At 52.3% G+C, this 25,884-nt stretch overlaps 11 protein-coding genes across 11 annotated transcripts; 5 read left to right on the top strand and 6 right to left on the bottom strand.

The window, feature by feature from the left end:
* The first annotated feature begins 3,990 nt into the window (after positions 1–3,990).
* Positions 3,991–5,560, top strand: AUEXF2481DRAFT_328851 (uncharacterized protein). The gene is made up of 4 exons (XM_013486714.1): positions 3,991–4,010; positions 4,062–4,505; positions 4,554–4,646; positions 4,696–5,560. Exons 2-4 carry the CDS (start codon positions 4,308–4,310, stop codon positions 5,497–5,499), a joined length of 1,095 nt encoding a protein of 364 aa, XP_013342168.1. The 5' UTR covers positions 3,991–4,010; positions 4,062–4,307; the 3' UTR covers positions 5,500–5,560.
* A 789-nt stretch (positions 5,561–6,349) lies between these two features.
* Positions 6,350–9,070, bottom strand: AUEXF2481DRAFT_6700 (uncharacterized protein; the record flags this gene model as incomplete). Its single annotated transcript, XM_013486526.1, has 3 exons — positions 6,350–6,570; positions 6,623–8,927; positions 8,978–9,070. The coding sequence occupies 3 exons, from the start codon at positions 9,068–9,070 to the stop codon at positions 6,350–6,352; spliced, it is 2,619 nt and encodes an 872-aa protein (XP_013341980.1).
* Positions 9,071–9,673: 603 nt separating this feature from the next.
* On the bottom strand, positions 9,674–10,474 carry AUEXF2481DRAFT_6699 (uncharacterized protein; the record flags this gene model as incomplete). The annotated part of the gene is made up of 2 exons (XM_013486525.1): positions 9,674–9,707; positions 9,762–10,474. 2 exons carry the CDS (start codon positions 10,472–10,474, stop codon positions 9,674–9,676), a joined length of 747 nt encoding a protein of 248 aa, XP_013341979.1.
* A 549-nt stretch (positions 10,475–11,023) lies between these two features.
* AUEXF2481DRAFT_31197 (uncharacterized protein) lies at positions 11,024–13,393 on the bottom strand (the record flags this gene model as incomplete). The annotated part of the gene is made up of 1 exon (XM_013486571.1): positions 11,024–13,393. One exon carries the CDS (start codon positions 13,391–13,393, stop codon positions 11,024–11,026), a length of 2,370 nt encoding a protein of 789 aa, XP_013342025.1.
* Positions 13,394–13,784: 391 nt separating this feature from the next.
* Positions 13,785–14,461, top strand: AUEXF2481DRAFT_6697 (uncharacterized protein; the record flags this gene model as incomplete). The annotated part of the gene is made up of 3 exons (XM_013486524.1): positions 13,785–14,137; positions 14,190–14,337; positions 14,399–14,461. The coding sequence occupies 3 exons, from the start codon at positions 13,785–13,787 to the stop codon at positions 14,459–14,461; spliced, it is 564 nt and encodes a 187-aa protein (XP_013341978.1).
* Positions 14,462–14,878: 417 nt separating this feature from the next.
* AUEXF2481DRAFT_67353 (uncharacterized protein) lies at positions 14,879–15,754 on the bottom strand (the record flags this gene model as incomplete). Its single annotated transcript, XM_013486658.1, has 1 exon — positions 14,879–15,754. One exon carries the CDS (start codon positions 15,752–15,754, stop codon positions 14,879–14,881), a length of 876 nt encoding a protein of 291 aa, XP_013342112.1.
* A 219-nt stretch (positions 15,755–15,973) lies between these two features.
* AUEXF2481DRAFT_328692 (uncharacterized protein) lies at positions 15,974–16,762 on the top strand. Its single transcript, XM_013486713.1, has one exon. The coding sequence runs from the start codon at positions 16,193–16,195 to the stop codon at positions 16,586–16,588; it is 396 nt and encodes a 131-aa protein (XP_013342167.1). The 5' UTR covers positions 15,974–16,192; the 3' UTR covers positions 16,589–16,762.
* A 1,278-nt stretch (positions 16,763–18,040) lies between these two features.
* AUEXF2481DRAFT_41855 (uncharacterized protein) lies at positions 18,041–20,237 on the top strand. The gene is made up of 2 exons (XM_013486625.1): positions 18,041–18,217; positions 18,389–20,237. The coding sequence occupies exons 1-2, from the start codon at positions 18,136–18,138 to the stop codon at positions 20,035–20,037; spliced, it is 1,731 nt and encodes a 576-aa protein (XP_013342079.1). The 5' UTR covers positions 18,041–18,135; the 3' UTR covers positions 20,038–20,237.
* A 690-nt stretch (positions 20,238–20,927) lies between these two features.
* Positions 20,928–23,881, bottom strand: AUEXF2481DRAFT_81386 (uncharacterized protein). The gene is made up of 2 exons (XM_013486675.1): positions 22,599–23,881; positions 20,928–22,475 (listed from the first exon to the last, which is right to left on the bottom strand). Exons 1-2 carry the CDS (start codon positions 23,859–23,861, stop codon positions 21,036–21,038), a joined length of 2,703 nt encoding a protein of 900 aa, XP_013342129.1. The 5' UTR covers positions 23,862–23,881; the 3' UTR covers positions 20,928–21,035.
* A 199-nt stretch (positions 23,882–24,080) lies between these two features.
* Positions 24,081–24,895, top strand: AUEXF2481DRAFT_67325 (uncharacterized protein; the record flags this gene model as incomplete). The annotated part of the gene is made up of 2 exons (XM_013486652.1): positions 24,081–24,675; positions 24,726–24,895. The coding sequence occupies 2 exons, from the start codon at positions 24,081–24,083 to the stop codon at positions 24,893–24,895; spliced, it is 765 nt and encodes a 254-aa protein (XP_013342106.1).
* AUEXF2481DRAFT_328532 (uncharacterized protein) lies at positions 24,890–25,870 on the bottom strand. The gene is made up of 2 exons (XM_013486712.1): positions 25,696–25,870; positions 24,890–25,594 (listed from the first exon to the last, which is right to left on the bottom strand). The coding sequence occupies exons 1-2, from the start codon at positions 25,704–25,706 to the stop codon at positions 25,054–25,056; spliced, it is 552 nt and encodes a 183-aa protein (XP_013342166.1). The 5' UTR covers positions 25,707–25,870; the 3' UTR covers positions 24,890–25,053.
* Positions 25,871–25,884: the final 14 nt, after the last annotated feature.

The following is a 25,884-nucleotide window of genomic DNA, read 5'->3' as shown; positions in this document are numbered from 1 at the left end:
TCTTTTCCAAGTCGGTCTCGTGAGTGCTCGAGACGAAGTCTCTGCTGTTGTCTGCCCTCGAGGTAGGCCTGTTGCTTACGCGTAGTTTCTCTTCGATGCTCTTCCGCCTTGATCTCAAGAATTGCCAGTCTCTCGGCCTCAGAAAGCGAAGACAAATCAGTAGGCAGATCGCGACCACCTGAAAGCAAGTTCTCGCCAGTCATCTCCCTAACGAGGTTTTGTATTGATTGCTTCTTGCCAGGGACCAAGGTGGACTCGTTTGACTTGAGAGTAGACATGTCAGTTTTGTCGTCTCTAGTCAGTCGAGCATATGTCGGTGGATCCACCGGCTTAGAAAAAGAAACACCACGTAGTGGAGATACCATACGATCTCGCGAGGACTCGGTAGCAGCCGAGCGCACGAAGAGTTTGAGCTTTCCTGTGGAGTCAGAGATGTGGTGACGAGCAGCAAGTAACAAAGAATCGGTCAAAGGTTCTTCGTGTTGCTCTTTGCCAGGTGAGGTCTGATGTATAGTCAAATCGGGAGTTTCTGGGATACCCAGATTATAGCAAATTGTCTCTCGCATTTCTTCGGACGTAGTAACCGCGGTCAAGTCAATCAGCCTGTAGTTCCAGCCATCAGGTGTGACGAATGCATATCGCTTGTCAGATTCTCGGGCTGCTGACCTTCCCCGTTCAGGTATATGTTGGGGCTTCTCTGCTTCGGTTGTCATGTGCCCTGATCTACGAGAAGAGGGCCTATCAATTGATGTTTCGCTTGAATTTAGGCTCGACTTAGTCAGTTGCCTGGGTAAAGCTGGACTAGTGGGCGATTCCATATGATCGTCACGAGAGTGGTCCCTCTCACTCTTCTTGTGACGTATGAAGTTACGAAGAAAACCTGTCTTATGTTCCTTCGCGCTTGCTGTAGCGCTGTTCGGCACTTCTCCAGCGCTATTCCTTGAAGTAAGCTCCGTAGGCGGAGGTGGTCGAGAGCCTTCTTGAGCATGTCTGCGAACATCTACAGGAGGTGTTTTGCCATGATTTGCATCGCTGGTGGTACTGATACGACTAGAGGCTGGACCACTAGGGTTTGTGTAATCACTGCTACTGAGTCTGTGATGATTGTTGCTGTAGTAACGATTATGCGCCGATGTGGAAGGAAGATTCACAGGACGAGCTTGTTGCATGGCGGGACTGTGCTGTGGACTCGACTCAAATCCTGGCCGGCCAAAGTCGGACCGGAGATGGGAAGTGGTTTGCGCATAGCTCGCAGTCAGTTCCGTCGAAACGCTGGGACTGTGTCGTCGTGGTATGTCAGTTTCGCGGAGGGCGTCACGAGAAAAGGTACTTCGACCATCCGTACTGTCGTGCTGCTTATTCATCAAGCTCAACGAATCTAGGGTGACAGACCGTTGCGACGAGTATCGCCGTTGAGCAAAAGAGTTCGGCATCTGAAGACCGGGACTATCTTCGCCTCCACCAGCAGTGGTGGGAGTTGAACCAAAAGTCGTCTCGTGCCGAGTCATCATAGGCGAGCTCTCGATAGCCCCGTCTGTATCGGCACTGGGCGGAAACTGCGACGACTCCCTCCGTTGACGGGATGGTAGACTTGATGAGCTGCCGCCGTTTGCACTAGCACCTCCGGTTTCGACGATACGGCGAATAAGCCTACGGATTTTCTTACCATCCTCTCGATCTCTGGCTTGGTCCAAGACTATACCAGCACTAGCACACTCTTTCTGTAACTGAGGATAGACATGATTATGCAAAAAGGCAACATTAGGCTTGTTTCCCTGAGAACGACCAATCTCGAGGAATTGGGAGCCCTGAATATTGAGATGTTTGAAAGCTTCTTGCCAGATGACAGAAAAGCCATTGTCGGCCAGCCAGGCAACGACACGGTCTAGCGGCCATTGAAGGTCATGGGGCGAGGCAGGCATATCCGAAGGCGGTTGCTCACGTGGCTGAGGGACAGGCGTGGAGTTTGAATCGGCGAAAGAGAGCATGTTTGGAGCAGGCGAAGAATGTCCTTGCGTCTCCCTAGCCGGTAAGACGACTACCTGCTGGCGGGTGTTCGAGGGTGTTGGAGGTGCATTGGAAAGGTAATCCCTACTTTGCTGAGAGCGCAATTGCTGCATAGGCTGGGACTGCTGGTAATACGAGTTGTACTGATTGTTATTAGACTGGTTGTATTGAAGCCATCGTCCATCATCCATAGGGTCGAGCGGGTACTGGGGAGTGGCGGGTTGTTGCGAGTAGGCGGTGTGATAGTGCTGCTGGTTCTGAGAGCGACTAGGGGTATTGGACGGAGGTGGAGGAGGTGGCGAAGCATGCAAGGGTGGTATGCCGACTCCAGGACCAAACGAGTCAGCACCAGGGATGTAGGTAGCGGACACTAAGGGCTGGGTATCAGGAGGGAGCGGGGGCATCGAGGTGTAGGCCTGGTAGGCAGTGGGATCGTAGGCTCGAGGCTCCCTGGGATGAGGATACGGGGGCTGCTGCTGCTGCGAATAGGGGTACTGGTGTTGATGCTGAGTATATTGTTGCTGCTGCTGCGAGTATGAAGCCTGCTGCTGCTGTGGGTAGGGCGATTGCTGTTGTTGCCTGTTCCACATGGCCCAAGCATTCAGAGCCGACTGTGGAGCACTGGGCGGTGGAGGGAGCATCATGCCATTGTTCTGCGGGTTGCTGGTGGGAGGACGCGGTGGAGGCGGAGGAAACTGCAAGGACGGTGGATTGGAGATCGGCGGTGGTGGAGGCATGTATTGCTGCTGCTGCTGCTGGCGCAACTGCTGTTCGGCAGCGGTGGCCGAGACATGGCGCTGGCCAGTCTGGTAGTTTGTGGGCGGCATGGCGCTGGCCGTCAGCGTGTGCGGTAGCGAACGTCTGGTGGGGTCTTCGGGATCGGTGAGGTATTTGGCATGGACAAAGGTATGGGCGCGAGGACGAGGACTACGCGGGCTGGGTTGGATGGTTGGATAGGGCGAGTCGCTGTTTGCCGTCGACGTGGGTCGCAAAAGGTCGCGCGAGTCGAATGAGGGTACGTCTAACAGAACAAGGCCGTTCTGCGCTCTGCTGGCCGGCTTGGGTCGCGCCTGCTGTTGCTGTTGCTGCGGCTGGCTGCTGCTCTGCTGCTGATGCTGCAACGAGTCTCCAGCAATCATTTCAAGTCGACGAAGCCTTAGAGTGCTGTCGACATGTCGCCATCGACAGTCGCTCTTTGCTCCAGTGCTCGTCGAACGCGATCTCTTTCAATCTTCGCAAGCCGACAAGAACGGACGAGGTGAAGACGAAATTGTATGACTCTCGGTAGTCCACTCTAGTTGATTGTGATACTCGACGGGACGGCCGACCGTGTGTCGTGCGCTCGGCTCAAAACGACTCTCTACAACGCCCGTCGAATACTCGTCAAGCCCTGTCCTGTCTGCCAGCCTTTGCAGATCCTGTCTTCTTTGTTCCCTTCTAGCCTTGCCGTACCTCTCACGCTCGTCTATTGTCCCCTGCCAAAGTAGCCTCCGAGACACAGCGGTATGCCGCCTACAGTCTGCAGCCTCGCATCCGAGGCGGAGACCCTTTGCACCAGCCACTTGCGCCACATTGTTGCACAATCTACTCTTTTCTCTCCATCACCCACCTCACCTTTTCAGCACTGTCACGTCTAAATTCTTTCTCCTCCGCCATTCATTCATACAAGCCATTCATATGATACGGTTCACGGTCATCTTGCTGCTATTTGATCTAGTAATCTTACAGCCAACTCTAGATCCATCTTTGGTAGTAGCTTTTATGTCGGAACGGGGTCCGAGCCGCCGACATTGTTTCCCCACGTCGCTCAAACTAAAAAATCATAGACCCTCGAAACTCTCACCATTTGTGTTTAACTTCGTAGTTGCTGCATCGATACTCAATTGTATTCATTTTTGAGGTCGTTGTTCACTACTAGCCGCTTTTCATCGAAGTTGATTCGGAGCGATGAGATCTATGTGCGAATCGCTTGGTGGCGACAACATATAATGCTCCGAGATAGCGTAGGACCAAATGCCTCTTTCTTGTATAGCGGCATACCAAGCATTGAACAGATCCTTCGTGCCCGACTTGCTGATCTGCAGCTCGACGCACAGTACATACGCGATTATCAGCCTTGCGGCCAAATCCTCCGGTCAGCCGCTATTGTAACCGCTACGCCGTTGATTCTACGCAGCTTTTGTCTTAAATCCTAATTTCCCATGCGTTATCGCGATATCGTTCACCTCTACCTCTCAACATCCTCTGCTACACACAATCTACCCCCAGGACATGTTCCTAACAGCTGACTTCGAGGCACAATGCCATTCTACCGAGATGACCATGGCGATGGTACTATACAAGTCGGTGCTCTCAAGGGCTCGACCGGGGCAGACTTGTACAAGTTCAGCATGCCCTTTATGGTCTTGACGACCCTGTCTCTTGCCTTGCGCATCTACGTCCGTGGATACATGACGAAGACCTTCGGTCTTGAAGATTGGCTCATTATCCCTGCATACGTATGCCATCTCCTTCCCGTCAACAATAGTCCCTGCTGACAATCGCAGATTCTGTTCATGGTACTATGCATATGTGTAATTGTCGTGGGACAATGGCTTCTGCGCGAGGATGCCATGGAACGCTATCCTAGGATCATCAAGGTGGGCTCCATTGGTCTATCTCCTGCTTTCGGTGCGCTGACCCATTTAGCTTACTATAGGCACCAGCGTCCTCTTTATCTTAGATCAGATCTTCATCAAGTTGTCTGTGGCCGCATACTTCTATCGCTTCTGCGAGCGTTGGCAGCGTTATGTCATCGTTGGCACTGTCTCGATCTTTACGCTGTACAACCTGGCCTTTCTCTTTGTCAGCGTCTTCCAATGCGGCGTACCCACGGTCCTGAATCTGGTCCGACCAAACATCGATGGACATTGCATCAACTGGAGTCACATCGTCAAACCTCTACTCTATGTCGGAGTCTCGCTGAACGCTGTCTGCGACTGGGTCTTTGTCTTGGCGTGTCTGCCAGTACTCGCGAAACTGCGACGTATGCCGACTGGTGAGATGGTATGCGTCTGCTTCCTAATATTTCTAGCTACCGGGGCCAGCGTGCTCTCGCTGGTGCGGATTCGATACATCCCTGGAGGCGGCACAGACGTCCTACTTCTCAAGCACAACCAAGACTTCGCCGTGTTATCATTCACAGAAGCGGGAACGGCTATTGTCACAGTATGCATGGCAACCCTGCATCCACTGTTCAAAGCCTTTATCCGAAAGAGAGGAAGCTCCAGATGCCCGGCTTCTAGCAGCCCTAGGAAGCCCGACTCCTCCGAGCCTGCTCCAGAAGTATGTACATCTGAAAAGCGTCCAACCGATCCTAGCTCGGAAGAGTTGTCTACAGAGCACTCGAATCTCGGCCGTATAGGAATACTACCCACAATATACGACACGGAATTGGGCACGATGGCCGAGCACAACTCGCCGAGACTTGGCTATACAAACGACTGGACATGAGCACGACAGCCACGCCAGTTCGACCAACGCGGTCTAAGCACCAAGAATAAGCTGGAAGGGGTTCTCGACAATGATACTGGAGATACATACACCATCACAGGTGGATCAACCCAGCCTCAATCTATCGTTGCACACAAAGCGAAGGAACCACCTGTTGGAGTAGGACACAATCGTCCAAGACGCTTGATATGGACGTGTAGAGTGCATCACCTGCCAGAGCACCGATATTGACTTTTTGCTTTCCAATCTGGGTCGTTACGGAAGGGGTCGGAGGGTGTGTCTTGAGGATTACTATTGAGCCTACGCACACGACTTCTTCCATCCCACCCCAGTGCTTGATTTTGGAGGTTTGACACCCGATGACTTCGTCGTTTATCAAATTGGTTGTGACTGGTATTGAGGTGTGTTAGTCGTCACAACAGTGGGTGTGCTCGTCGTGAGAGCTGCCGCTGGGATAGTGGTCCAAGGAGAAGGTCGGTAGGAGGCCTGTCCTGAAGTTGACGAAGCAACGGAAACAATGGCACCGTGCACTGCCCATCAGTATGAAAGACACGACGACGCTCCGCAGCACTTCACCATTGGCCTCAACCTGCTAGGCTCTGACTACTCGACCAAGAGTTTAGCTCTCGAAATTCTCAGCCTCTACTACGCCGCTGAACCAAATTGCTCACAGCTTACGCTTCTTTTTGACCTTCAGCCAAGATGAATGTTGCGCCACCAGATATGTTCAACGAGGAATGCGAGCATAGATTCATGTGTACCAATCGCTATCTGAAAAATGCAAGCAACTTCTGCTAGGGTGTATCATTGAAGAATAAGAAGAACGTTCCTCAAGCCATCATGTGCTCCACTAACCACCGCGCTCACCAAACTCTTTAGCCCAATCCTCAAACTCTTTGAGTCCAGATGCAGAGACACTGGGCCGAATGTTTATCAGACTGGCCTTAAAGTCTGTTACATCGATTGGTCGGATATCGTCTGGTGACATGTGTAGCAACTTCTCTCCTAGAGAGCGAAGAGGTCCCATAGCGGCATCTTTGGCTAGAGCTGTGATATCACTGCCTGAGAAACCTGTGATGATATATTAGCATTGTGAGTCGAGCATTTGTGGAGAAACACACACCTTCTGTCAGATATACCAATTCATCCAGATCCTCATCGCTGATATTGTGCTTTTGAGCGGCCATTAAAGTCGTGAGCTGCAGCTTGCGCACCCACTCTTCGGGAAGTGGAATATACTGTCTTCTGACAAATCTTCTCCTCGCGGCTTCATCAATCGCCCATGGCAAATTCGTGGCTGCGAGTACCAGTACTCTGCTCGCGTCACCTCGCTCTTTGTCTTTCTCACTTGTCTCCTTGCCTGCAGCTGCCTTTGCCAGATCGCTCCATTGGATCAAGAATTCAGTCTTGATGCGACGAGTGGCTTCATGCTCGCTGGAGCCACCACGAGCTGAAAGCAAGGAGTCAATCTCGTCGACAAAGATGATTGAAGGTGCCAGAGCTTTTGCGATGGAGAAGAGTGCACGCACGAGCTTTTCGCTCTCGCCAAGATATTTGCTCGTCAGACTGCTAGCGGAGATGGCGAAGAATGTGCTCTTGCTCTCTGTCGCAACCGCTCTGGCCAGCATGGTTTTTCCTGTTCCCGGAGGTCCGAAGAGTAGCATACCGCGCGCCGGTTCGCGGAGGCCCATGAACAGATCTGGGCGCAAGAACGGATAGACTACTGTCTCCTTCAAAGCGCTCTTCGCGATCTCCAGACCAGCAACATCGTCCCAGTGTACCTCGTCACCCTGTATCACAATCTCGTTGAAGATCTGTTTTGCAGCTCCTTCATCTACGCCACGGGGCAAGTTCTCGAGCAGGTTCTTAACACGTTCGTCCCACTCGGATGCCTCATCTTGCGGTGGTATCGTTGGGTCTGGGTGCTCAGTGACGGCCTCGACGATAGGTGTGGGCGCCTCTCGCTCAGTGCTAGTCTTCCTTCGTCGTCCTCTGGGCGGATTCTCCCTGCCGCTGCTATGTTCGTCCGCGCTGTAACCAGAAGATGCGTTCCTGTCGTCAAGTTGTTGTCGAGCTTTCGCAGCATTGACTACCCCAACTGCCTTCCTAGGAATTGGCGGTGCTACTTTTGGTCTTGGCTGACTAATCGGGTGTTCGACGGGCGTAGACGACGAAGCTTGGTGTTCCAGATCCTTCAAGGTTTTGGGCGGTCGAGCGTTTGGCGGGTTTCTGTACTTGCTGGGTTGCGCAGGTGGATACTCGTTGCGGTAAGACGGTAAAGATACAGGCTCAAGTCTATGCACAGGAGACTGTCTTCGTGCCTTTGGGGTGTTGGCCGCGGTAAAGTTGGCGTTCGATCTTTGACGAGGAGAAGTGATTGGCGAAGGTGGACCAAGGTGTTCAGAGCTGCTGGTATATGCTTGAGATGAGTGTACGGGGTTCAAGAAAGAATGATCAGGGTAAGGTGGACGCTGCGAGTCCGAAAGGGACCCGTTCGTAGCCGACGGCTGAACAAAGTAGTCAGCTGGGCTCGGGGGTCGTACATGCTTCTGAGGAGGTCTTGGTTGCTCTTGTGATGAACGGAGGTTCGATGAATGAGGTGGGACCGGAGGAGCGGATGCCGGATGGCTATGTGGTGTGGAGCTGGAAGGAGGAGCTTCAACAAGTCTTCTCGTGTATGGGTCCCAGACAGTGGCCGTGCTAGAGGGACCATCCAGATTTCCATTGGCTTGTTCGACGCTACCAACACTAGCGTTGCGTTGGGTGATTCCCCATGCTTGAGTAGCGGCCTTCGAAGCAGCAGCGGGTCTCCTGAATGTTGAGCTCGCCAGCTTGCCAGACGAACCGGTTCTTTCCTTTCCGCCAGCACGCAGAGTCCTCAACATGCCTCCTCTCTTCTCCGGACTAGGGGTACGCGAGCTCTTTCTCTGACCGTTAGACGATTGAGGAGCCAGCATCGAGGACGGTGGAAAGGCAGATACGGCTGGGGCTGCAGGTGAAGCGCGCACGCGTGGAACATCGGCTCCGGAGCTCGACTTTGAAGTATACGATGGTCGCTTGGTACGGGTTGGAAGAGAAGGAGGTGTAGGGCGGGAGATATCCGAGTATCCGACCGGAGGGATGCTTCCTCCTCCCAGCCAAGCAGAGTTGTTGCTCTGGTCTGCAGTTTCCTGAAGTGGAATGCTCGTGCTGGACGCTGTTGCCTTTGCTTGTACTCCGGAATCCGCTGCTTCTTCCCGGCTTTGTCTGAGTGCTTCAAGAAGGTCGACTCGTTCTTTGCACTGGAGTTCCATCTGTCGCAACGACTCCTGCAGCGCTCTTTCTGTTTCGGAACGTGGTCGCCATCCAGTAGGCATGCGATAGGCGTTGTGGTAATATATCTGGTCGAGCGCATTACGCCATGATCTCAAAGCCTCTGTCTCGTTGTTCTACCCTGCTGTCAGCCATCGAATCTAGCCACTGCTAATGTGAAACTCACTTGACCCTCAAAATACACAGCAGTCGAGCACGTTAGATAGCAGTCGTCATATGTCTTCTGCATTGAAGCTGCTGGCTTCCCACGACCCAACATGATGTGTTTAAGAAAGGCGTCTTCTGCATGCAAAATCGATCAGTTTATCCACCCTTCAATCTGGAGTGGCCTAGGTCGAAGTCCTGTGTACACTTTTTGTCCGTAAGGCCGCGCAAGGAATAGAGGCTTGGACTCTTGAATGCATGGCTGCGTGACGTATTGCGCCAAGATTGTTAAATTGAACCCGATCCGCTCGGATACGCTGATCACGCCTTTCCCAAAACAGCATCACTATTCCCGTCACGCGTCTATTCTTCCGTGAGGCTTCGAGAAGATCACGATGAACACGAACAAGGACCTACATTTCACAGTTACAAGGGAAATATGGTTGTACGGACGCTGAGTACCGATCGGTCTGCCATTAGAAATAAAAGCACTTGTTCACAGATGCTAAACTTCCCGAAGATATCCTTGAAGTTCAATGTGTGAAGCGAGCAAGTTCAATGTAAAAGGATCGCTCAAAGCAATCGTGAATACGGTAAAAGTACATGTTCTCTCAGGCTATTGCAAGTCGTTCTCTCTGCGTTCGTCGTCGGGCATGATAGAAGTCGGAAAAGGTCGTAAGAAAGTGGATGCCATCTCGTGGTAGCGTAGTGAAAGTAATCAAGGCTCCTTGTCGGCACCACCGTGGCCAGACCTGCAACTAAAGTTAGCATTGTATCGGGAGATTGATCAGTATAGGGAAGCGTACCAGAACTCCTTGCCGACCTTGTCACCCTTCTTGCTCCTGTCTTCTCCGAGCTTCACGGCAGCCTGGTCGTGTCTCTCCTCCATCTCCTTGTTATGCTGCTTTACATCCTCAGGAAGGTCTTTCTCATCGGGCTTGGGGGTGCCCTTGTTGAGCTTGGGTTCCAAACCCTTCGTCGATTTTGGGTGTTCCTCGCTCATTCTTCTGGCGTAGGTAGAGAAGCTCTTCTTCTGCTGCTTAGCGGCACCGGTGTTGTGACCCTTGCTGTCTGCCTTTGTGGCAGCACCACTGCCTTCACCAGCCTTGGGAGGAGGCGGGCCGGGGTGCTCCTTGTCGGCTGAGGGGTTGGCACCTTGTTCTTGAGGCTTCTCGCCCCTGGGATCGCCCTTGCCATCGCCATAGCCTTGCGAAGCCATTCGTCTGGCGTAGGTGGAGAAGCTCTTCTTTTGCTGCTTGGCTGCGCCGGTGTTCTGACCGCTGCTGGTGCCCTTGGTAGCAGCGCCGCTACCCTCACCGGCCTTAGGAGGCGGCGGGCCGGGGTGCTCCTTGTCGGCGGAAGGGTTTGCACCTTGCTCCTGGGGCCTGTCACCCTTTGGGTCGCCAGAGCCATTGCCATAACCTTGCGAAGCAAAGCGTCTGCCGCTGACGCTCAATGCCGGGCTGCGAGCGAAAGTGCGAGGAGCATTGCGGAGGAAGCTGGTGCGTAGAAGACTCATGATTGACTTGGTAATTGTGATTTTTGGTATGGAAAGAGAGAAGGGACGAAGGGGAATTGGAAAAACAATTGAAGCAATCGCGTGTGGTCCATGGCGACGGCAGAAGCTACATCACTGAGTTGCGAATCAAGCTCTCCAATACGTCATTGATGGGCGATCGGCCCAAAGACCTCTCCACAAACGGTGTCAGCCAGATCTATGAACGATAGCAAGGCACGAGCACACCTTACAGAACCTTGTTCAACATCAAGGCCCTCGCTTCCTCGATTGAGATATATGCTTTCTCCAATTGTCACCTGGCAGCCTGCTACGATATCTATACGAACCGTTGTTGCTCTTTGAAACTCAGGTGTACTCTGCCTCCTGAAAGCGACCTATTGTTGAGATGAAAGTAAAAAGAGGAATAGCGCACTCAAAGTGCGTGGTAAATGTTGTTACAGAATGGTATCCAACAAGTACATATATCAAACAAAGCCTCAGCCTCTGTCAGTCAATAATATCAAACAAGCTCGCTATCCAAGCACGCCCTGAAGATGCAAGATTGGCTTCTCACATGATGACTACTTCATCATCGAGCATGCTTCCATCACCACTTGTTTCCCAAGTGCTCCAAGTATCTGTTAAGGTCTCTTGGTTGGCTTGCCACGCTTTTCCAGTGGTCTCTTGCTCCGTCCATACTACATCGTCCGCGATGTTTCTATTCGCATAGTACGCCGACCGCGGGCCAGGAGGTCCGATCTTGACTTTCGCAGCGGAACCCCAAGCGCCGGGACTAGCAGGGTAGTACTTGTATCTCTGTTGTCCTAAGACCATCTTCCACAACCACACCGCACAAGACATAACCGGTGATATCATCGGAGTCAAGGGCCGTAACGCCAGAGTAGGCAAGACGTAGGGGAAGTCTGGCGCGTGTGGGTCTACACCAAATCCACGCATTCTAGTCGCGTATCTGGGAGTGCTGAAGATGGAGCTGAGGATCCACTCTGCGATGAACCATGTCCAGAATAACGTGCATGCAAGGCCGAGCCAGGTCAGCCGGAAGCCTAGCGGTGTTCGACGGTTGCGATGGAAGTACAAGCCCCAATATTCTTTCCATGCAGCGCGGAGTACACTAGTCGGTCGCCCACATTGTACACATGATGTGCCTGCTTCGTGTTGATGAGTATGCTGAGTACTGTTCGACCGAGAGGTGGATCCCCTCGAAGCGGTCGCAATAACTTCGTCCAAGGCACGACTGTCCTTAGTCTGGTGCTTGGGTTCTGGTTTAGTGCTGGTGCTGGCCAACTGTTCCTTGAGGCCTCCTAGAGCAAACCATCTCTTCCGCAAATCTTTGTCTTTCTGCGAAGTTGGCACGGTCTCTACCTGTTGGCTCTGTTTCTCCTGGTCTCTTTTTGCAGTATCCGCACTGATGGTCTCCTGCTTTTCGACCGATTTCGAAGATCGCGGTTGAGCGGACGGTATATCGGGAAGGTCGAATCTGAGTGTATTGTCTGCGGACGGAGCCATGACCTCTTCCAAACTAGCTATAGTAGAATCACCTAACGTTGGGTCGTCGTCCTCTCTTCGCTTGCCTTCGCGGATGTCCTTGAGCACAGCGTCCAAGGCAGAGGCGGGTAGATTTGGTTCACTGATGGCACGCTGGTGAGTGGCTTCGGGTATCGAATTGAGTGGTCCAGAGCTTTGTCGACTTATTTGAGATGTTGTTGAATTGGCCGGCTGTCTTGCAGTCTGTGGAGTGTCAACCCAAGCTCCCATGACGACTGGGGTTTTTGCAGGCAACTGTCGTTCCGCTGGCCTTGATGGAGTCACCAAAGGTTCCTCGGGGCCAGGTTCTGGGATCTCTACCACTTCTGGTGCTTGTGACGATTCTCCCTGCTCAATCTGAATGATTTCGGGACCTCTTACGACCTCAGGAGCTTGCGGTGAGTCTCCTCTGAACAGCGGCCTTGTAGACTGCTTCGGGTGTTTTTGCGACCACGAGGAATCTTGACGGGGCTGATTTGTAGCAGGCAGAGTGTCTTTGGCCGAAGTTGGAGATGGCGAAGCGCTCGGAGTCCTTGAAAGCCTTTTAAGCAATGCTAGGGAGTCTGCTTTTCGCTGAGGGGGCCGTGGAGTGATAGCGGATATGGATGCTGAATGCTCGACAGTTTTGTACAGAGAGCGGGCCGAGTGTCGGGGCTCTAATGGGATGTTCTCTTTGTCTGAGATGGTCGGTCTCGAAGATTGCGCCGAGGCAGGTTCCGCATAGCTGTTTCTATAGGCACGCGACACTGTCTCGTATGCTTGCTGGCGAGTGGACGAGGAGGCGCGGGATTCGTATGTCTGAATCTCGCGCTCACGAATCTGGTCGATGGTGAGGCGAGAGCGTGAGGGAACGGCGGGTGTAGAGACTAGCAGCGAGGCGGCACTAAAATCCTGGTCTGGGTCCCATTGATCGACGTAACTGTCTTGGTGCTCAACCGCGGCTCCCTGTGAAAGGATGTGGGTGCGCCTCTGAGGCGGAGAGACATGAGCAGACGAGTACACTGGGTCGTTCGCGGCATCGGCCCAGTCAATATTTGGGCTTGAGTGTATGTTGCTTCTGATCTGGCGCATCCAAGCATGATTAGGTCGTCCTTTGCGTCCCCATGACTGCGGCAGATTCAAGGGTGGGTCGGAGGCAGTACTGCCAGAGAGGCTGGCTGGGCGATAGTGCTCGGGTTTGTAGGAAGGAGGATTGTGGATGTTGTTGCGCTCGAGATTGTCGAGGTTCAGGGCGGCGCGTGGCAGGGGTTTTGCTTTCCTAAAGGCGTGTGACTGGGTCAAGGCTTGTATGCGCTGGGCGTCTTTTGTATGCTGGAGCAGTTTGCGACCGAATTCGTCCGATCCATCTAGGGAGCTGAGATCGGAGAAGTTGGAGGCCTCGTCGTAATGCGACATGGTGGTGACGAGTTTGCGACGGGAACCGGGCGTCGAGGCGCGTTATGGTGTGAAATATTGATGTTTATTGCAGCATGCAGACAGTCTTGAGCACTTTCAAGTCCAACCCGGCAAGTGACATGATCTACTATACTTCATACTGTGTGGAGATGGATATGCGACGGCGAATTGGTAGATGCGACAATTGGAATAGAAAGCGGACGACTTTGTTGTTGATGGCTGATGCTTTGTTGACGCCTGCTCCAGCCTCCGTGTCCAGGGTCACCATGGTGGTCCAAGCTCAGCGCACCCCACGTTATCCTCGCTGCCATGTCGTAGCCCCAAGCCGCGTCGACACCAAGGTACGACAAGCAGACGACGATTCCCCTTCTCACACCCACACATCGCAACCATGGCTCAAGTCAACTGGCGCTCGATCAACATCGACGCTCTGGATCCCGAATCCTCGTCCAACTTCGATCTCTCTACCCTGACTCCTGCCGTCCAACCCGTCAGCTCACAAGACGTCCAAGCCCTCAGCGGCCAGATCAGACAACTATGGCGCGGAGGTGATGCCGAAGGTGCTCTTCGCGGTGCTCTGGAGAATGCTCCTTACGGTGCCGATGCTCAGTCCAAGGACTCCTATATGCAGACCGTCACCGAAGTTCTGCAACAAGTCCGCACTGCCGACATGGCTCCCATCTTGCAACGCATCTACACATCCGACGGCGGCTCAGAGCTTTGCGATGTTTTGATGAAGTACCTGTAATATTGCCTTTAGTACTCTGTACCTCAATCGCATACTGATCTCTTCCAGTTACAAGGGCATGGCCTCCGGTGCCTCTACCAGCAACCCCTCCAAGAACGTCACACCACAAGCCACCGGCTTCTCACAAGTCCAACCGCGCAACACTGCTGAGGGCCAGGGTGGAAACATGGGTGTCTTTTTGACTTGGCACGAGAAGGTACGCCTCATCTGACAGCCTGCTTGTACTAGTCCTTTGCTGACCACATCCTCGACATCAGGTGATCGAAGTTGCCGGCCCCGGTTCAATCGTACGCGTCATGTCAGACCGCAGAACTGTTTAGATCGAAAGATTCATGTACATTACGACAATACCCAGCTAGAGTTAAAAGTTTCATCTTCGTCTGATCCGCACCATCCTCCAACAACACTCGTATTAGCTATGTTTACCCAACAGAGAGAGCAGAATCATCATAACAACAAGAGATGTGATTGGTGGTATAGTGTATGCATCGAAGACTTTTCATTACTCTTCATGCGAAGGAATGCTATGATTATGTCGTCAAACTATCTCCCGGGACGCCATGCATGCAGTGTTAAAGTAAACTTTGGTGGGTATCTGCTGCGACAATAAACAAAAAGGAAATCTTTCCCATCAAAATTTTATTAATACAATCCAGAATCTCGGGTTTCGTCATTAGAATATGTCATTCGTCGCTCGCGTCGGCAAGCGTTGAAGGACAGGTTCAGAGTATTTTCAACTAGACGTGAGCAGGGTTGACGGCAGGTGCGCTCGAGTCAAAACTGTGGTGGTTCTGTGCCTCCATCGAGGGCTCCTCAATGCGGGTAGGCTCGCGAACGTGAGCAGGCTGAGGATGATTGGGGGCCAGAGCCTCGGGCTGCTCGCCAGTAAGAGGGTTGGTCAAGGGCTTCTCCGATGGATGTCCGTTGACAAAGTTGGACTCAACGTCGACGTTGTTCTTCTTTGCCTCGCGGACATGTGTGCTCCAGGGTCCCATCTTCTCGTCGTGGGTCTTGCCCACAACGAGGATGACGGTGCTAGCGATGACGAAGATCCATCCGATCCATCCAAAGACGACCGAAGTCACGATACGAGCGCTATGTCTGTAGTCGAGAGGAGTCTTGCCGTTCTCGAGAACGAGTCTGTTTCCCTCTTCTGCGCTAACACCAGTGACGTATGCGCTCTTGGTAGCGACGATGACGGTCATTGCGATACAACTGGCCAAGTGTACGAAGATGCCGGCAATGGCAGAGAGCTTCCATGCAACTCTAACACCATGGTCCTCATGTCTCTCGGGCCAGATCAGGTCGAAGAAGAAAGCACCACCAAAGATGGTGGCAACGTAGATTCCAGCAAAGATGTTGTAGGATGCAACACCAACATAGTCGTTGTTGTACTCGCCGGCACCATGAGACTTGAGGTACTTTTGCTGGCTGACAAATCTTGACAGAGCATCCGTTCCGAGCGATTCTGAAACAACACAGAAGATCATGGCCAACTGGTAGACGATGAACTTCGTCCTTCTCAGGTGGTAGACATTATTCCACATATTGGCATTGCCAAACTTGGACCATGTGAACTCGCTGAAGGGCAAGCCGAAGATGACGGGTGCCATCTTGATTTAGTGTAGGTGGTTGAAGTACTAAGAAGGTTTGATATGCTTGTCCGAGAAAACAGCCTCTGTCTTTGGTAAAGATAGAGGCAGCAATATAAGGTGGCAAGGTGTAGCTTGCTTATGCCAATATGGTTGATTTCTAATCTCAAGCAGAAGACGGCAATCCGGCAGAAGGGTCGAGAGGATCCGAGGGGTCCGAAGTGGTATGATACGGAAGGGGAAACAGCGACGGAGGGCGGGAGAAAGGTACACTTAAGAAGGAAGCACCAGTTCCTCGTCCCCGTACTCAAATGACCATACTCCGTAATGCCATGTTCATCTATTCTGCGAGCTTGCTAATCCCGACCAACAATTTTTCTTTGCGGCCGTGTTGACCCTTGGGCCTCCGTCCCTTGACGCAGCGCAAGCAAGACGAATCGGTTGCCGGTGAGCTTGATAATGCAGATCACCAATTGCCTCAGACGTCACTGGAGGCTCAAACTGAGAAAACCGTCCTCCGAGGCCGTACGATTGGACTTCAAACAAGCCTCAGAGCCGCACGGAAAGTTTCTGGCGAGAAACATCCGCCAGCCATACCGATGCGAAGCACAGGTGTCTGATAAATCTTCATATGTTGTCTCTTGTTCCTGGACTTTTCTCGTTTATGCGAAGTTCTCTTTCGATGTGATTAATCAAGACGACCATCCACGCACAGATGATCTTCAGCCTCACAACGTCAGAGCCCCACCTGTATGCGGCAGAACCAGCACGGAGTCACGAACAAATTGTTATGACGGAAGCGGGTTCGTGACCGCGGTTGGTGCTAAAGTAGAACTCCTTTTCCCAACCTCTTAACGTCTCGTCATACTCGTGTATCCCCACACACTCTTCAGAGATTTATTCAGATCAACCCCCAGATCGCGATTACGGCTCGGCGGTACTTTTCTGTGTGCCTCAGGTCCTACATGATATGACATGACTAGTGAGACAACTAGGTAAGCAACCGATTCTTTGCAGTTCCTACCGCAAGCCCGGAGAGAACGAGACTGTCTAGCAAAGATGCGTGTTCCGACTCCGAATTCAACGCAAGATGTTTTCAGGAATACCGATCTCTCAACTTTGCACAAACTGTGCTGGGCGACAACACTGCCGCAATGCGAGCTGAGATACCGCAGCCTATCCTCTATTCGTGTAGAGAGACGATATGATGGACGACTACAGCATGCACCAAACGCGATCTTCGTGGAAGCGAGATTCGACTACAGAAGTAGGAGCGTTCGCCATGTATAGCGATTCGGTAATTCGAAGACCATGTTTGCAATCGTCATCCACGGAGACTCACCACCTCTCGACGTGTGAGTCGCGGTGTGTGAGGAAGCGCATCCCAATCATACCAGTACTCTAGCTTCATGGACCGGTCTTCCGATTGCTGTCAAGATGTGCGGTGCATCTAGGGTCGGCCAACTCCTCCAGCAAGTGCATAACTCTTATAGCTTCTCTTGGCTACGACTCACCAGGCCAAAAACACGTTGCGCGTTTGCGACGCCTACTCCCCAACTCCCATGTTTGCTTTGATCGTACTCGCAAACAAGGTTCGGCTCCTCCCTATGTTGAAGACCGTAACGCGTGCAACTATCAAAGTGCACAATACGTGCCGGAAACACATCGATCCCAGCTGGAGTGCGATCAACTGACTGTCCTCGACGAACGGCTCCAGCCTTGAGGAAAGAATTATGCATCTCTACAGCCCGCCCTCGGGTTATTCATATGGGAGAGGCGCAACAGTCAGACTAAAGAAGACAGGAAGGCCCCACAACTCGCGTTCCTAGGTGTTTGCGACGTCCACCGTCCACGCGGAGAGCAAAACCAAAGCGCAGAGTAGGTAAAGTCCATCGCTCGCGCAGATGCGCTGAGATGCTTTCAGGCGTTGTGAACTTGTGATTTGGTTGCAGTGGCACCGCATAGCGCGGTTGGGTAACCGTCATCTCTTTGACGTTGACATGGCGCCATGCAACCAGGAACGAGGTGGCTGGTCATGCCAAGATCATCGACGCAAACACATGTCAAGCGGGGAGATCTGGGGTGAGGCTAACACTCGAGTAAACACGCGTATCATATTGACCAGGGGACATTGAGTGAGTAGCTGGTCAATGAGATAGATCTGTAGTGATAGGAATGTCTCTCATATGATTCAATGCTGTGCAAGGTCATTCTGGAAAGTGGTAGACTTAAAATTTTGCAAAAACAGGCAGGAACAATGAAGTTTTCCTACGTCATCATTTCGTCGTAGCTTCCGTAGCTCTCGATCCCCTTCACCGTGCCTTCCTCAAAACTCCACGCGTGCCTCACCTTTCCACCTTTCTCATCAACCTATACCTAAGTTTCCTCCGGTATTCCCAGATATGAGATTCAATTTTGCGACCGTCGCCGTGCTCGCTCTCGGCGCGCAGTCCGTCGCTGCCAGCACCTGGTTCAGCAAGGCTGGTAAGTGAAGATTGTTTGCTATCGTTGACAGCTGGCTTGCCACTACCGCATTGATCGGACGAGCTTCTAAGCAGTCTGTGAACGATTGGTTGTGAATGGCACAGCTGCTCAACCTGGCGCCCATGTCCTCTTGATCTGTTGTGGTGCGCATTGAAACTGACAAGATCGCAGCTTACAACAAGTGGCATGAGACCGAGTTGGAGAGATGGCTCTCTGACCACGATGTCCCTTACCCCACTTCTGCCGACCGCAAGGATCTCGTCGATCTGGTCAAGACCAACTGGGACCAGAAGATCGCTCGGCCCTACAACAGCTGGGACACCAAGCAGCTCCAGAACTACATCTCGAGCTCTGGCCAGGAGATCAAGAAGGGCACTGAGCAGAACAAGGACAGTCTTGTCAGCCAAGTCAAGTCGTACTGGCATGAGACTGCCGACCAAGCCTCGGACGCCTATGCGTCGGTCCAGGACTGGGTCTTCGACAGCTGGACTGAATCGCAGCTGAAGTCTTTCCTCGACTACCACAGCATCCCTAACCCCTCCCCTCGCTCCCGCGACACTCTTCTCCACTCTGCCCGCTCCAACTACCAGGCCGTCGCCAAGAAGGCTGGTGAGACCACCGCCTACCCCGGCAACTGGCTCTACTCTCAGTGGTCCGACTCTGACCTCAAGGCATGGCTCGATGAGCGTGGCATTCCTGCCCCTCAGCCTACCTCTCGTGACAAGATGATCGCTGCGCTCCGCCGTAACGCCCGCACTGCTTCCAACCAGGCTGCCAAGGCTGCCGCCTCTGCCTCCACTTCCGCCGTCGGTGCCCAGCAGTCTCTCTCTGACCAGCTCCTCAACTCCTGGAGCGACAGCCAGCTCAAGCAGTTCTTCGACAAGAACGGCATCAAGGTCCCCCAGGGCTCCAAGCGTAACGAGCTGATGGCTCTTGCCCGCAAGCACAGTGCTAAGCTCTCTGGTGACAACGTTTCCGCCTCAGCCTCCTCTGTTTACGGTGAGGCCTCTAAGTCTGCCGCTTCCGTCTATAACGCCGCCTCCGGTGCTGCTGGCAAGTCAGCATCCTCTCTGTCCGGTGCTGCCGCTAAGTCCGCCTCCTCGGCTTCTGGTGTTGCTGGCAAGTCTGCCTCCTCTGCCTCGGTTGTTGCTGGCAAGTCGGCTTCTTCCCTCTCTGGTGCCGCTGCCAAATCTGCCTCCTCCGCTACCAACGCCGCTGGCAGCCAGTTTGCCTACGCCACTGACGCAGCCTACGGTTCCGCTCAGTACTGGTTCGATTGGGCCAAGGCACAGGTTGGCATCGGTGGTGAGCAGGCCAAGTCCTCTCTCGCTTCCATCTCCAGCGTCGCATCTGCTTCTGCCTCTTCCCTCTCCAGCGTGGCCTCCGTCTCCGGCTCCTCCGGCTTCCACGCTGCCACCGACGCTGCCGCCGCTACTGCCTCTTCCGCTGCCAGTGTTGCCAGCAAGTCCGGCAGCAGTGGTTACTACGCCGCTTCCGATGCCGCTGGCTCGTCTGCTTCTTCCCTCTCGGGTGCTGCTGCCAAGTCCGCCTCCTCAGCATCGAGCGTCGCCAGCAAGTCTGCCTCATCTGCAGCCAGCGCCGCTTCGGTCGCTGCTTCCAAGTCCTCTTCGTCGCTCTCCGCTTCTGGCCCCTCGTCTGCCAGCAGCGCTGCCAGCAGCGTCGCCAGCAGTGTCTCCAAGGCTGGTGCCGGTTACGCCCAGCAGGCCGCCGATGCTGTCGTCGAGAACGCCAGCTCTGCCAAGCACAGAGCCTCCGAGGCTGCCCAGAGAGCCACCGACCGCGTCAAGGAGGAGCTTTAAGCTCATCACCATATCAACCACAGCAAGAAAAGAAAAAGCCGAGATGAAACTCTACGAATCATGACGATCGGAGGAGGAAATGGCGATGCCGATTGGGCCTGTACTTTTATTTTAGTCAACGACACTGATGAACCAAAGAGGATCATTCTTCCGCCTCTTGCTTCCCTAGCTAGTTTTTAACAATGAAATGTTTTTATCCGTTACTTAAGTCTCTTGGCCTTGTGTACTGTGACAAGTCATGTGTCAGATCACACGTTTCTGAATCTGCTTCGCGATGAGTTGTGTCAGCTTCGTGACGTTTTCGAGTACCATGATCAGTCGTTGACCTTTACCTTCTCCTTGTCACCGTATCAAATCCACAGTCTCTCGAAGGGCATGCACATGTCTCGGTTCACAGCCGATCTAGCAGAACGGACTCTGTGTTTCGCACTTCAAGTTGTAGGCAGTACGACCCTGTCCAATGTTCTTGGACCTATCTTGACTCTTTCGTTTCTTGGTTCATCGATGGCTGGTCCATTGACGGACTCTAGCAAATATCAAAGTATCCTCTAGATATGCCATGGAGTGATGAGACAATTACTGTTAATAGTGACAGCACCGTTCGTTTCTTGTCGTTGGAGTTCTGACATCACTCACTCGCCAGGTCAACGTCCAAAACCAACAGAACAATCAAGGTAGAGAGTTCGATGTCGACGATGGGGAGTCAAAGACTTATAGGGCCCGTTGATTATCTCGACGTGTAATCTCCATTAAGCATCGAAACATATTTGCGAAACAAGGAGCGGGAATGGAAGAAGAACCAATTGAACCAGGGTCACACAGTGCGCCTGAGTCATCTAACACTGAACACCGTCTTGGAAGGCATGAAAAAGCGTGGAAGTACGTATGCGGCAAGAATTCAGGCGCCTCTTAAGCTCATGTGTCGTTCCTATCATGCAGCAAAGCAGCAATATAAAACAGCAGAAATGAAGCCATTAGTCATTTATAATTATCAATCATCAATACTTTTCAATCAACCATGTGTATCGCTTGTTATCATCCATTTCGTCAAGCATTTCCTTCTCGGCCTTTTTCATAATGACGTAGTCGTCAGTCAATCCATGGTTCATGATTCGTTTCAATACCTCGTTAGTATCGAGTTCTTCCAGTGCTTCCTCAAGTGTTCCGGGCATTCTGGTTGTGATGCCGAGTTCTTCTCGTTGAGCTTTCGTAAGACTAGCGGGGTTGACAGTGCAATCTTTCAGCATCATCTGCTTGTCTGCTTCTATACCGGAGAGACCAGCAGCTAGCAGGGCGGATAGAGCGAGATACGGGTTTGCAAAGCCATCGAGACAGCGTACTTCCCAGCGTCCTGGCTTAACTTTACGCAGCGGTACTTCTCGATTTTGTGTTCCCCAAGCCACCCAGACACCACTCGTCCACATGTTCTCGACAACGCGAGCATAACTCGCATCATTAGGTAACAGGAATGCACATAAAGCGGGCAATTGCTCGAGTACACCAGCAAAGAATGAAGATTCTTTCCTCGCCAAATCTTCCACAGATAGAGTGGATGAGTTCAGCGATATGTGTACATGCTGACCCGAGCCCACACCGTTGAGGGGAACAGGATGCAGAGTAGCACGCAGTTTGTGGAGATGAGCGATTTGCTGAACGACTTGGCGGGCTTGGAGGAGCGTATCAACCGCTTCCACGATGTGCATGGGTGGTAGCACGAATTCGTATTGTCCAGGTCCGGATTCTGAATGGAATTGCTGTATGGAAATGCCAATGCTTGCCAGTGCATCGGCGATCTCAGCAAGGACTGGCAATGCGGTCTCGAATTGTTCAGGGCTGAAGGTACCCCATGCGTGATTTGTTGTCCATGCAGTATATTGACCATCGGAGTCTTTTTTCAGAAACACTACTTCAATTTCGAAACCAACCTCCAAGGTTATTCCATGGTTGTCTAGGATTCTGTCCGTCAAGGTTCGCAGATTGTTTCGTGGACAGTGGACTGAACGGCGACCATCTTCATCGCAAAAAGACGCCATCACAGTTGCAGAAGCAAGTGGATCTCTCGAGTGTGTGCGTCTCATCGACAGAACATCAGGCTCAACGTACAGCTGACCCACAGATCTGACCGCCGAAGTAACATGATCATTCTGTAGGGTGCCTGTGTTACCTCGTGCGATACTGATGCGCTCGCCTTCGGTGACAAGGCGCCTGAACTCGGCAATGGGCAGTATACGGACACGAATTGTGGCTAGGTAGTCGAGCCATTGCACGTAGACGAATTTGAGATTGGGAACAGACTCAGAGAAGATCGTGAAAACCTCTTGGTCGTAAGGGTTGTCAGGTGGCTGCGGCTCGTTCCAAGGGAGCTGGAGAGGCTGGGGAACTTGCATAATCCTGGCCTCGCGGTTACTCTGTGCTCTGGTTCGTCGTGGCAGCTCGCTCTGGGAATCGTTAGCAAGATTCTCAGCCAATCAGTAGTCGACGCCCCTGCTGAGTCATATCCAATTGCCTGATCCCAGATCATTCTGGTCGTTTGAGAGCGTAGGCTGGATGAGAAGGCTTACCGTTGCCATATCTGGAAGTTCTGCCCGAAGGTTATACACTCGATTTGCGTTATTGAAGTAGATGTCCTTGGCCGCATCGATGGCTTGCTCAACCGTGAGGTCATCCTCACGCACATACTCTACGAGAATCCTTTCGAAGGCTTGTCTGAACTGTTTCAATGCAAGCCAGTAGACTTCACCGAAATGATGGGCATCGGTGCTGAAGAGCAGCTTTGAAATGGGAGTGACTTCCATGCATTGACGCAAGATAGTTTCTTGACCGTTTCTGCTGACCTGCGGGAAAACTTCACCAAGATCGAGATATACGTTCTTATAGACGGTCGCAAGATAGCCGGCTTGACGCATGTAGGGATATGAAGTGTGGAGAAGGATCATCTGAACATGAGGAAAAGCAGAGATAAGAGGCTGGAGATTTGAGGGGTCTGCAAGAAGCAAGTCAATGTCGGCATCGCCTAAGCCAGTGTGAAACTGGAGTGGCTTGCTTATCGAGTCTTGCTTGGCCGCTGCAGTCAAGAGACGGCAAGTCGAGATGACGAGACTATCATTCAAGCCTTTGGATTCAATGCGGAAGTCGTTTTGCGAGCAGTTGGGCAGATAGTCGGCCTGAAAAGCCTCGAGACTATTGGCGGCTACCTGAACGTCACCAGCGATCTTGACACCGAGACCGGTTCGATAGCAGATGACAGACTTGAAGCCAGCAACATCGGGATTGTTAATCTCGGTTACAATGGTAGACTCGAAAGCTTGGAGGAAGGTGACCCATGCCTGAGCACACATGTCGTCGTTGAGCACTGCAGGACCGATAGGCAGGCTGCCCTTTTTGTACATCTCGCGAAGGATGTCTGCAGCGACTGTTTCGATGCGAACAACGCGCAGCGTCTTGTCAAGGATGAAGTCGTCATGCCAGTCGTAGAGATAGACAGTAGTGTCGTCGAGGCCATCGTCCATGAGGATAGTGTGTATACCCACGAAGCATCTTTGTAGAAAGCTTTCGAAGTTTCCTTGCAGAATATCTGCTCTTTTCTGCATCAAGTCATCCCAGTTTGCATCGTTCCGGAGGTCGTAGAGCTCGCGGAGTTGACGGACGGCGCGGATGTGCGATAGCGATGTATGCGTGTCTGAAAGAGCATCTCCATGTGCTTCTGTAGTTGCGCTTAGCAGGTCGTAAGCTTCTTGCTTGGATGGTAGAAGTAGATTGTGGGCGTGATTGTCAATGACAGGACATGACCGAATCACGTTCCTCAGGTCGTCTAATGTCGCCATTCTGAGTATGTCGACTAAGTCGAGGGAAGGCCGATAAGAATGCCTCTCACCTCGTGCATCTTTACGCGCCGCGTGTCTTATCGATAAGCGCCGATGCTGCGTCATCGACCACCTTGATCGCACCATCTCGTTGTTATCTCACCTCATTCCGTGGAAGAGATATAAGGCTTACACGTCCGCAGTGGAACAGAGAAAGGACGAAACACCACGATCTTCATCATGCCCACCGTACTCGTCGTAGGTGCTACCAGAGGACTCGGCCTCGAGCTTGCAAAACAATATACCGATCGAGATGACACTGTCTACGGCACAGCACGTTCAAGCAAACCACAAGATGCTCCTGCGAAGATCAACTGGATTGATGGTATTGATGTGGCCGAAGAGACAGCAGGTGCAAAGCTCGCAAAGTCTCTAGTTGGCCAAAAGCTCGACGTCATAATACTGGCAGCTGGTTACTTTGGCTTCGAGACCTTCGACAAGCTCGACTTTGAGAAGGAATTGCTCATGTACAAGACCAGTGCCATTGGTCCTGTTTTCATTGTTCAGAATCTACACAAAGCTGGCCTACTATCCAAGGGCTCGAAGATCATCATCATCAGTTCAGAGTCGGGAAGCATTGCCTTGAGACATGAAAGCGAGGGAGGTGGTAACTACGGTCATCACGCCAGCAAAGCCGCTTCCAACATGGTTGGCAAGCTACTGAGTCTGGACCTCAAAGAGCATGGCGTTGCCGTGGGGATTGTACATCCTGCCTTTATGAGGACCGAGATGACCAAAGGTGTTGGCTTTGATAAATACTGGGATGCTGGTGGAGGTACGTTAAGCCTTCCATGTCGATACTTAACACGACTGACCCTACGCTAGCGGTGACACCTGATGTTTCTGCCAAATCGGTCATTGAGTTCGTCGATACTTTCGACATTTCCAAGACAGGACAGTACTGGGCACCCCGAGGTCCTGGAGACATTGGAACGGCAGAAGACGTCCTGGGTCCTAAAGATCAGCTGCCGACGCCACTTCAGCTCCCCTGGTAACCACTCAATGCGCAAGATCACTGATAGCATGCACTGGAGATGCATTTTGAGAATGGATGATGTGTTTCATGGTAATCATTAAACGAACGCTAGCTCGTCTCTACTTGTGTCTCTGTACTGTCCAGGCTTGTTCTGTGTAACAATTCCTCATCACCAATCTACTCGTTCTTCTTGATCACCTTCTTACCCATGGACAGGCCCATACCGTAGTCGTACACAAGAGTGCCGCCCAAGTTGGCACCGAACAGCAATAGGGCACCCAGCACGATACTCGCACCGACCATCCAAGTCTGAGGCTCGTAGGCCATAGGGTTAAGACCGTCCTTGATGTACTCCATACTCGAAGCATTTCTTCTCTTGTACCAGATCCAAGCCGACACAGCGATGACAAGATCGTTGATCACAGCGTGTGCAATCAAGACCTTTGACTTTGCCTTGAGCTTTCCGCTCTGGTCAAAGAGACCTTGTGCTTGAACCATCTTCATTGCTTGAGCGACTCCAGAGGCGGCCGAGGGTAGAGCAGTCAGGATGCCGAGACCGAGGGCCCAGTAGCCGATTCGTGTGGTCTCGACTACGGTGGGGAGGTAGTTGGTCAGGGTGGAGGGCATGTATGGGCGAACGACATGAAGGGCATCGAGACCATATGCGGTGCTCAAGAAGGCGATAGGGAAATGGACGGTCGCAGGGTGAACAGGGTGGCTACAAAGGTAACCATGTCAGCTCTCAATTCACCTGATTGACATTGATGTTGCTGCTGCACAATGCTGCCCTGAACAGTGTGGGGAAAGCTCCAGACTTACTCGAGAGACATGATGGATGCGAGCTGTGTAACAACAAGACTTTGTGAAAAGAAACGTGAATGTGAATGAGACTCTCGGAATCTTTTAGCTAGAATATTTGGAAAAGCAAACAAACAGTTCTTGGCTCTTGTCTAAATATTGTTTCGTTGCGAGAAATGGAAGGAAGGAGTTGATCGGCCCCTCCGTTTC

The sequence above is a fragment of the Aureobasidium subglaciale genome (assembly GCF_000721755.1).
Source record: "Aureobasidium subglaciale EXF-2481 unplaced genomic scaffold scaffold_16, whole genome shotgun sequence".
In the NCBI taxonomy this organism is placed as follows: domain Eukaryota; kingdom Fungi; phylum Ascomycota; class Dothideomycetes; order Dothideales; family Saccotheciaceae; genus Aureobasidium; species Aureobasidium subglaciale.
The sequence above is the reverse complement of the archived record's forward strand: the minus strand, read 5'-3'. Positions and strand labels throughout refer to the sequence as shown.

Coding starts and splice junctions, on each gene's coding strand:
- AUEXF2481DRAFT_328851 (XM_013486714.1), top strand. CDS start 4,308: ATGCCATTCTACCGAGATGACCATGGCGATGGTACTATACAAGTCGGT. Junction 4,506..4,553: donor GGCTCATTATCCCTGCATAC/GTATGCCATCTC, acceptor TGACAATCGCAG/ATTCTGTTCATGGTACTATG. Junction 4,647..4,695: donor GCTATCCTAGGATCATCAAG/GTGGGCTCCATT, acceptor TGACCCATTTAG/CTTACTATAGGCACCAGCGT.
- AUEXF2481DRAFT_328692 (XM_013486713.1), top strand. CDS start 16,193: ATGCAGATCACCAATTGCCTCAGACGTCACTGGAGGCTCAAACTGAGA.
- AUEXF2481DRAFT_41855 (XM_013486625.1), top strand. CDS start 18,136: ATGAGATTCAATTTTGCGACCGTCGCCGTGCTCGCTCTCGGCGCGCAG. Junction 18,218..18,388: donor CACCTGGTTCAGCAAGGCTG/GTAAGTGAAGAT, acceptor ACAAGATCGCAG/CTTACAACAAGTGGCATGAG.
- AUEXF2481DRAFT_81386 (XM_013486675.1), bottom strand. CDS start 23,861: ATGGCGACATTAGACGACCTGAGGAACGTGATTCGGTCATGTCCTGTC. Junction 22,476..22,598: donor AACTTCCAGATATGGCAACG/GTAAGCCTTCTC, acceptor AACGATTCCCAG/AGCGAGCTGCCACGACGAAC.